General features: G+C 49.1%; 1 protein-coding gene across 1 annotated transcript in view; it reads left to right on the top strand.

Moving 5' to 3' along the window:
- CALB2 (calbindin 2) overlaps positions 1 to 10,075 on the top strand; it is a 31,575-nt gene that overhangs the window by 17,226 nt on the left and 4,274 nt on the right. Inside the window, exons 3-10 of the mRNA XM_004704560.2 lie at positions 2,182 to 2,271; positions 3,230 to 3,310; positions 7,546 to 7,602; positions 8,327 to 8,404; positions 8,798 to 8,853; positions 9,133 to 9,172; positions 9,320 to 9,373; positions 9,989 to 10,060. Of these exons, the coding sequence (XP_004704617.1) occupies positions 2,182 to 2,271; positions 3,230 to 3,310; positions 7,546 to 7,602; positions 8,327 to 8,404; positions 8,798 to 8,853; positions 9,133 to 9,172; positions 9,320 to 9,373; positions 9,989 to 10,060 (528 nt within the window). The remainder of the gene's footprint in view (positions 1 to 2,181; positions 2,272 to 3,229; positions 3,311 to 7,545; positions 7,603 to 8,326; positions 8,405 to 8,797; positions 8,854 to 9,132; positions 9,173 to 9,319; positions 9,374 to 9,988; positions 10,061 to 10,075) is intronic.

Genomic DNA, 10,075 nt, shown 5'->3' with positions numbered 1-10,075 from the left:
TCCAACAAGCCAGTAGATCGGTGGGTGCACTCGCAGTCTATGCCAAGAGATTTGGAAGACAGCTATCCCACCAACCAACTGGAAGAGATCCATATCTGTGCCTGTTCTACAGAAAGGTGGCCTGACAGAATGTGGAAATTATTGAGCAATGTCATTAATGTCACATGCAAGTAAAGCCTTGCAAAGATAGTTTGACATGGTTGCAGCAGTACATCAACAGAGAGCTGTCAATCGTCCAAGCAGGATTCAGGAGAGGACATGTCACAAGGGATCCTGTTTCTGACATCAGACGGATCTTGGCTGAAAGCAGAGACTACCAGAAAGATGTTTATTTGTGCTGTATTGCTATGCACTGGCATTTAACTGTATAGATTATAATAAACGATGAATGGCAATGAGAAGAATGGAAATTCCAGAACATTTCATTGAGTTCATGTGGAACCTGCATCAAGAGCAAATCACTTAAAGAGAACAAGGTGATACAGTGTGGGTTAAAATCAGGAAAGGAATTTTGAAGGATTGTATTCTTTCACCATCCTTATTCAATCTGTATTCTGAGCAAGTGATCCGAGGAGCTGGGCTATAGGAGGAAGAACTCGGCATCAGGCCTGGAGGAAGGCTTATGAACAGCCCTCCATAAGCAGATGACACACCTTGCTTGCTGAACGTGAGGCGGACGGGAAGCCCTTGCTGACGGAGACCAAGGGCTGCAGTCTTCACTAAGGATTACAGGTCAATGTAAAGGAGACAAAAGTCTTCAGAACCGGAACAAGGGACACTATCATGAGAAACCGAGAAAAGAATGAAGTCGTCAAGGATTTCGATTTTCTCAGATACACAATCCATGCTCATGGAGGCAGCATCTAGAAATCAAATGGCAAACGAAACAATCACCCATGGTGAAGACTGTAACAATGTCACTGAACAGCTTGCCTAGAAATCATTGAATGCGAACCTGAACTGATGTGTGGCTCTTATTGAAAACACATGAAAATATTTCTTTAAAAAAGAATCATTATCATCATTATAGGCATTGAACTTCTGTGAAGGGTGATGGAACGTGATGATATTTGTACAACATAAGGCTGTACTTCATGTCACTGAAGTGTCCGTGTAAAAATGGTTGCATGGCAAATGTTGTTACATAAATATGCATACATGTGATTTTAAAATAAATGCAACAATTTATACACACACACACACACACACACACACACACACACAAAGAAATCAAATGATGCACTGCATTGGGCCAAACTGCTACCCAAGACGTCTTTGGAGCCTTCAGGAGCAAGGATATCGCTTTGAGGACCAAAGTGCGCCTGAGCCAAGCGTGGTATTTTCCATGGTCTTACATGCATGTGAAAGTTAGACCAAGGATGAGGAAAGCCAAAGAAGAATTGAGCACTGGGATCACGGGGCAGGTGAAGAATGTTTAAAGTGCCATGAACTACGAGAAGGTCAAAACAAATCTGTCCTGGATGCTCCTTCGAAGTGAGTGTGGAGGTCAAGACGTCTTCTCGTGGACTTTGGACATGCCGTCTGGAGAGACAAGGCCCTGGGCAAAAAGAGGAAGACCTTTGACAGGGTGGCCGACACAGAGGCTGCCACAGTGGGCTCACACATGACAACAGTTGTGAGGATGGCACAGGACCAGGTGGTGTGTCCCGCTCCCGTACATGTGCTCGCTATGAAGTGGAACCAATTGGAGCACCTGAAGAGCAACCGCATATTCTCTCTGGCATAAAATCAGTGTGAAAAATATTGCAAATTTGATGGTTAGTCTTTAAAGAAGAAGCTGAGCAATTCATCTTGTTACAGTGGAGTGCTCAGGGAGCCTAATTCTCACAGCAAGTGACGGGAATTAAATTGGTTAGGATTGTGATTTAATCCATCTCACAGGCCGATGTGCATGTTCAGTTACCTGGTAGAAAACATACCCACGTGTCCCGTTTCCCTTTGAAAATTAAAAGGTAAGCCTTAAAGAAGAGATGGCCCAGGTTGTATGCAGCCTGGAATAGGGGGGAAAGATGGCAGCCACTCAGAGTATTGAGTCAGCCTGGTTCCGTGTCCATGAATTCAGAATACAAAATGACCCCCACTGCTGTCACATTCAGAGGGTGAGACCCTTGGTTCACATGAGAGCCTGATGTGAAATCCACCCACTTGGTCTTTCTACAGGTGTCAAAGAGTGACAACTTTGGAGAGAAGATGAAGGAGTTCATGCAGAAGTATGACAAGAATTCAGATGGGAAAATTGAGATGGCAGAGGTGAGTCCTGCTGTCCTGACTGAGCTATGGGAAGGGCTGCTCATTCCCTCTGCCTCTTCTATGCTCCAGGAAACGCCCAGGCGTCAAACTGAGGTGTGCTTTACTCTGGGTATATGCCCAAGAGAAGTGGAAGCAGTGATTCAAACTGACACAAGCAAACCAATATGCACTGCAGCACTATTCACAATAGCCAAAGGTAGAAATAACCCAGGTGCCTATCAACCAATGAATGGATTTTTAAAATTCTGGTATATCTATGCGATAGAGTGTTATTCGGCTAGAAGAGAAATTAAGTTCTGATGCATGCCAACTACATGAATTATGTGACTTGTAAGTGAAAAAAAGTTAGACACAAATGAACACAGAATGTGATCACATTTATACAAGTATGAAATCTCTAGAGTAGGTAAATCCAGCAAGACAAAAGAAAACATATTATTAGTTAGCAGGAAGTGATGAGGGAGAATAGAGTTAGAAAAATAAACCAAAAGCCCTCTCTCCTTCCACCATCACTGAAGCTAACAACCAAAGAAAACAAGCGGGACTTTTCTGTGCTGCGGCCATATGGAAAGTGAACTTTAAGAGGAAAGAAGAAGAAAGGACGATGGTTTAGGACTGGAATGGAGAGCTCAGACGTCTTCAGGACCCAACAGGCACTTCAACAGTATGAGGAGCCGAGTGAAAGGCAGGAGGAGGGTGACTACGTGGTAGACAAGCACCCTTCCTAAAGGCAAAATTAAGTAACCATATATATGAGCTTCAAAAAGTTCATTAAAAACACTTAGCTTTTCCAATACTTTTTTTGAAACCCTCTTGTATACACACACACAGTCATACTTATGTGGTTATCTGTATGTATATGTATAGGTGACATATGTGACTCCCATGCTGCCTCTCCATGACCATTCTACAGGAAACTGTGCCCTGGCAGGTAATGCTGGTCTCTCTATCCCCATAGCTGGCGCAGATCCTGCCAACCGAGGAGAACTTCCTTCTATGCTTCAGGCAGCACGTGGGCTCCAGCGCTGAGTTCATGGAGGTGAGGCTTTCTTCCCACGTACACAGCCAGCCTCACCCTAGTGCCTGGGCATGGTCTCTAACCCTTTAGAACTCTGCCCCTCCAGCTCAGCCTGGTTCAGGCACCAGCACACACACTCAGATGTGGGAGGAAGGCGAGAAGGAAGCTGGAGTCAGGTCCTTGGGAAATGCTGTGCTTACACATCTCCTTGGGGGTGATTTATCCTAGGCAGTTGTATATTAGTCTCTCCAAAATCCTGCAGTAAAGAAGCCTGTTTCATTTGGTTTGGATCCGGTAGCTCCCATGCTGTCTTCTCATCCAATAGTGTAACCAGTTGCTTATCCAGTGGACCCCAATTCATGGCAATCCCATGTGTTAGACTAGTAAGGCGATGTATGCTCCGTAGGGCTGTCAATGGCTGGTTTTCAGAAGTATCGCCAAGCCTTTCTCCCAGGGTACCTCTGGGTATAGATACCACTCTCCAGTCTTTTGGTTCGCAGCCCAGCATGGTAACCATTTGTACTACCCCCAGGGACTCCTCAATCACATTGGAGTCCCTCAGAGCTAGACTTCCAAGGAATATGCTTGAAGGGAATGTGGCTGGAGCCCTGAAGACACCACATTCCCCTGGACCACATTGCCATAGAGGAAAGAAGGAATAAGAGGACATCCCAATGCTGGGAATGGCCAGTGAGAACTCCAGTGTCCAGCCCCTTCCTGCCTTGATGTTTGACTGTGGCCTGGGCTGCCTTGGCCCCTTTACATTGAGCACTACCATCCTTGGGATAGAAAACTTTTCAGAACCTCTTTGGAAAGATAGCATCCAACATCCTGCTTCAACCAGAGAGTATTAGATGAGCCATATGAAATCACCTATATTCTACCATATTTTTTAAACTTCTAAATATGTTTCCTATGCTTTGACCAAATACATTAACCTTGATTTCAAGCCAACAACCAGTGATTTCTTGCTACTTTTCTGGGATTCTTCGCCGTAGCTATTCAGTCTATGTGTCCCTCAGAGTAAAATTCAACCCATCTCCATCGCACACACTGCCCGCTGCAGTAAATTACGACTGGCTTTTCATGTGGCTGGTACTGCCATTCAGTCATATCCAATTCATTTGTGGCCACCATAATCCCCTCTCTGTGACTCACGGCTACCTGGACTGGAGAGCTAGGTCCAGAAGCCCACGTGGCAGTAAGGTGTCCCTCGTGGAGAGAAAGTTAGAAATAACCTTCTCTGGCCAGAAGGGTCCATTTTTAAATGGTAGCTAAGCATCAGATAAGGATTTAATTGTATGGTGCCTTAAAGGATTCTCTCCAGCGTTTATAAGATGGCAAGATGCCATAAGCTGGGAAATTGATATTCTGAATCTGTTCTTGGCCCGTCTCTGGCACTGGGGAAGGGAGGGGCTCCCGCAGATTCTTAAGACTTGCCAGAGCGGCACTGTGTCTGTTTTTCTGTCTATATGCCTGACCAGATTGATATGTTCCATGATGGTCTAGAAAATGGGGGTGATGGGGCTTGCTTAGAGAGGAGCAAAAAACACCCCTCCCTCTCTCTGCACCCCCCACCTTCCTCCCCATTTCTCTTTCCTCTCCCCTTCCTCTCCTCCTCATCCCAACCTAACAGGAGATTAAACTTGGTCCTCTCTCCCTCCTCCCCTTCTTGTCTCTCCTTCTATCTCCTGCCTCCCCCTCCCCCTCTCTAAACCCTCAGCGGTTCCTGTGTGTGGCGGCCTCCATTCCTCACTCAGACCTGCCTTAGCTTTCTGAGTCCCAGCATAGCTACAGAGCAAACACCTTCCCCTCGGGTGTCCTGGCTTGTAGATCCATCCTCCCACAGTCCAGGTGTCCTGCTTGTATCCGAGGAAAACATGAAACAGTCCCTAGGTCCCCTCGGCAGCCCTGAAAGCCTTGTGCGCTCGGATTTTTCCCTTCCCGCTGCTCAGCCCAGCATTTTTCGTTTCTAATTTTAGTGACACCTCAGGACTTCGTTGGGATTTCACAAAGCCCAGTCTCTTGAACTCTTCTCCTTGAACAGGAAGAGAAGAATGGCCCAATGGTGGCTGAGCACAAACACTAATCGGTTAGAGAAGTCTAATGTGCGGCCCTAGAGCCAGCACGCGGGGAGGAGGGCTGGATCTAGATGGGGGGGAGGGGGACCGAGGCCTGCTCCGGGTGACCTCGCTCAGACAGGTAGCCAGATACTGTGCTCTGGATGTGGACTGGGGTCCACTTGGGTTCACCTCCTGTACGCAACTTGGAGGCAGTCTGCTGCCAAGTCTCGGCTAAAGTGGATTAAATTCTAATGTTCTAGATTCGTGCAGGTGTTTGGTGACGTCATTTGGATACCTGCACATCTCTCTCCCGATCCTTGGGCATGTGCGTTTTAGGCACGGGGCAGAGTGGTGTGATGGAAACCAGGGCAGGTTCTCAGCAGAGAAAAGACACCCTCCTAATCCAATTCCATCCAGGCTGGGTATTTGCCTCCCCTTTTGCCAGCACTTCCTCTTGGTTCCTAACTGAAAGAAAGTCAGTGGCAAATTCCCTGAGCTCTGCCACTGCTCTACCACAGTCTTCGTTGCTGGTATGGGAGCGAGATCTTCTCACAGTCCTAGCAATGAAACAAGGACATGATGTGGAGCAGTGGAGGAAGAAGGAAATAAAATACAGGCCAAGGTCTGGTGCTGCTGCTGGTGTGCAGTTTGGGCAAAAAAGCCAAGGGGATAATTATTGAAGGGAAATGTACAAAATATGATTAGACATCAAAATAAGTCCAAAGTTTAGGGAACAGCGCTCCCTTTTGCCGTGGAAACTGACAGCCCCCCTCCCCAGTGACACTGCCTTCTCTCAACCAAATGGAAACAGCTAAGGTTTAAGCTAGGGTTTCAAGACAGTTGTATTGAGCCATGTGTTCTTAGGACCATTGTGCTTACTTACTAGATTTTTTTTAAAAATCACACCACGTTTAGCAATTACAAACCACATACAGTTTCTGTGTATCAGGAATTCAGGAACAGCTTAGCTGGTGTATTTGGCTCATGGGTCTCTCAGGAGCTCCGAGTGAAGATGTCAGCTTCATGCATGCATCTGAAGGGTTGACGGGGCTGGACAGCAGATTGACGTGGCCGTTGGCACGAGGCCTCGGTTCCTTGCTGGGCTTTGGCCTCGGTTCCCAGGCTGCTTGAGCATTCTCACAACATGGCAGGTGGCCTTCTCCACACCGAGTCTTCCAAGAGGGAGCAAGATGCTCTGTTACGGATGGCTTTACCATGGCTGTCACCCCGCTGGGGGAGTTCCACCTTTTGAAGAAATGTGTGTTGGAGCATTTGTGGACATTTTTAGGCAACTACAACTATTTTCTCTCATTTTTCCAATGTGTAATGTCTGCTCTTACACACACAGAGAGAGAAAAGAAGCGGTCAGAACCACATCACCTGTGGAAACTCTACTTCTCTTGGGTCCTGCAGATGCTGCGGCCAGCAGAGTGTGTCCTGGTCCTTCACCGGGATCAAACACATGCATTAAATAATTGAGACTCCACTCAGGGCCCTGTCCCCATGTGGGCAGAAGGCAGAAAGGGAGCCTGCTGGCCAGGCCTAGGTCACAAACCTTTGTGTGTTTTATTGTTATGAGAAAGCTCAGAGGGTGACTCCGGGAGGGTCTAAAAATCTGATCGCGAATCCCACTGGTATACCAATTCTGCCTTCCCCCCAGGTGTGGCTGCCATACACAGAGGAGGAAGCGGGCACTACAGTAAAGCGTCACCAAAGCCCATCCCTTCTCCTTTAGGAAGTTCTCGCCTTCCCTCTCAGTGCCCACTCAGACTACAATGTTCCCAGAGCAAAGAAAGGATGCCTCCTTTCACCACAGCAAAAACCAGACCCACCAGACCCTAGGATTAGCCCTAGTGGAAGCTGTCTGCTCAGCCCCTCAAAACACTTCATCCCTCGCTTGCAACCCCTAGTTACAAAAGGATCCGCAAGAGAGCCACCCCTGGAGCAAGTGAAAGCAGGGAGGCCCTAATTCTCACCCCAGCCATTTCCTTCCTTCTCCATGGCCAAGGCTCGTTACTCCCTTTCCTCGCCTGAGGCAGGAAGGGCCTGGATCCACCTGTGCACATCCCCCATCTCCTTGCCCTTCTTCAGTCTCAAGACCTGCCCTGGCACACTGAAGGGAAATGGCAGCAAGGGTAGAAAATACTGATATGTCTTTACCCAGAGAAAAACAGTTTGGTGTTCCCATTCCAGGCTTGGCGGAAGTACGACACAGACAGAAGCGGCTACATTGAAGCCAACGAGCTCAAGGTACGGCCTTGGGGAGGGTGTGGAGGGCATGGAGAATGGTGCCACAGCCAGAGTGGCAGAGGTTTAAGGATTCTGGAGGACGAGGAGGCGAGTGGGGTGAGAAACGGGTTTGTGCGGTGCTCAGGAGGACCCACGCCTAGCTCGGAATGGCTGGACTTGTGCAGAGCAGCCACGTGAAATCAGTAACCTGGCGCTGAGGGGTCATCGCATTCATCGAAGCCACACTCGGGCACAGCGGTTCTCAGCCTGTGGGTCGTGACCCCTTTGGGGGTCCAACGACTCTTTCACAGGGGTCGCCCGATTCATCACAGTAGCAAAATGACAGTGATGAAGTAGCCACGAAAACAATGTGATGGTTGGGGATCACCACCACATGAGGAACCGGATGCAAGGGTGGCGGCATGAGGGAGGTTGAGAACCACTGCTCTAGCACATCAGTGTCCGGGCCAGGTGTGTTTGAGGTACTTCCAGCTGATTGTAGCTTGTTGGCCTTCAATCTTGCACATCTACCTTCACGTTCTCTGACCAAGCAGTGACCCTCAAAGCCAGTCTCTACCACCTATCCGGCGGGCTGAATCTGTCCCCAGAGCCATCTCTAGGGCTTCAAGACCACGCCACAAGGGTCAAGAAGTTAGGTTCTTGTGAGCTGTACTCGGGGCGCACCTCAAGACCACAGTAAGTGAAGGAGGATCCGGAGCTCTGAAAGAGGCCCTTTGTCTTCCAGGGGTTCCTGTCAGACCTGCTGAAGAAGGCAAACCGGCCTTATGATGAACCCAAGCTCCAGGAGTACACCCAGACCATTGTGAGTGGATGGGTGGGCCCCTCCTCTCCCGGGGTGCAGGGAACTCACAGTGGCCACATGCAAAGAGACTGTTAGTTTAAGCTCTCATGAGACTCCCACTGCGCTGATCCCAGGTTGGTGTGAGGCTGGGGAGCGTGCACCCCAAGATGACTGTGGCGAGGGTCGGCCTTTGGGTGCTGGCCTGCTGCGCCTCTGCTGTCCCTCCCTGACACTGGAAATCGCGATGTCTTCCCAGTGGTTGACCTGGACCATAGTGGCTCCTGGCCTCCAGATGGTCATGAGAACTGTCCCCCTGTCCCTCTTCCTCTTCTCTCGATGGAGGGGGTGGTAGGTCAAGATCTCACGTGCAAGGTCAAAGCAAAGAACCCTGACCCCTCTTTTTGTTCCCAACAGCTAAGGATGTTTGACTTGAATGGAGATGGCAAACTGGGCCTCTCGGAGATGTCCCGGTAAGCACCTGCCCACCCCCACCCCCCAGTCACTTATTATACGATTCCCGCTGTCATTCCTGTGCTACTGGCCCCGCCTTGGAGACCAATGCATGGGGAGGGTGGCAGTTTAGATGTCAAGAAACTCAAGACAAAATTAGATCGACTTGTGTCGATTTGTCTGTTTCCCTCATTTTCCGAGCACTTTGTAGACGGGCATCCCCCCCACCCACCCCCAGGGTCACACTGCACTTGCTTACGCTTCGCCTTCTCATCTCGGCTCTGTCCTTTTCTTTGCAGACTCTTGCCCGTTCAGGAAAACTTCCTGCTTAAATTTCAGGTAAAAGCCCCACTTTGCTCTCCACTTCTGCCACCACTTCCCTCATCCCACGGAGCTGTGCCCTTCCACACACACCCCCAAAGCCAACCTGATCACAAAAAAACATTCAGTCCTTGCTTTCTTTCTTGGCCACCTTGGTCATGACAGGACATGAAGCTGACCGCCGAGGAGTTCAATGCGATCTTCACATTTTATGACAAGGTGAGAGAGGGGTGCTGGAACCTTCCAGACAGGGGAGCCCCCAGCCACACTGGGTCAACTTCAACAGTATGAGGAGGCCACCCGGTCTCCTCCTGCCCTTCCCCTGCAGCATCTGATGCTATATCACATCTTGTCACTCGTGACCCATGACCTGTGGAACCCAAGGGTTGGGTTCCTGGAAAACGCAGCAAAGAATAGTTGGTAGCAGAGGAAGATGATTGTGCTTGGAGCCTGAAGAATGTGATTACATTGTTGGAGCAGAAGGATAGAGATGCTTAGCACCGCTTCCCTGGCGCCAGTCATAATTCTGCATGAGAGCCAGTGGTTACTGAGAGTAAACTGGCCTCCTTACTCCTGCTTCCACCCCTTCCTAACCTGCCCCTGCTCATGTACCTCGTATGGTGGGAGATGTGCTTTATAACCAGAGTTGGGGGTCAAGGATAAAGAGCCCGTGTTCACCCTGACACCATAGAAATACCCCCTTTTATACGGAGCAATGGGAATGTTGGATATTTATACCTCCCTGGGATGGATGGGTAGGACCAAGAAGTAAGGTCAGGAGCACTGGGGCTGACTTTCAGAGTGCTGCGCTCATTCTCGGCTCCTCATCACCAGGATGGAAGTGGCTACATTGATGAGAATGAGCTGGATGCCCTTTTGAAGGATCTCTATGAGAAAAACAAGAAGGTCAGTGAATTGCGG

The sequence above is a fragment of the Echinops telfairi genome, unplaced genomic scaffold (genome assembly GCF_000313985.2).
Source record: "Echinops telfairi isolate 266 unplaced genomic scaffold, ASM31398v2 ScPeMD7_2291;HRSCAF=2852, whole genome shotgun sequence".
Lineage (NCBI taxonomy): Eukaryota > Metazoa > Chordata > Mammalia > Afrosoricida > Tenrecidae > Echinops > Echinops telfairi.
The sequence above is the reverse complement of the archived record's forward strand: the minus strand, read 5'-3'. Positions and strand labels throughout refer to the sequence as shown.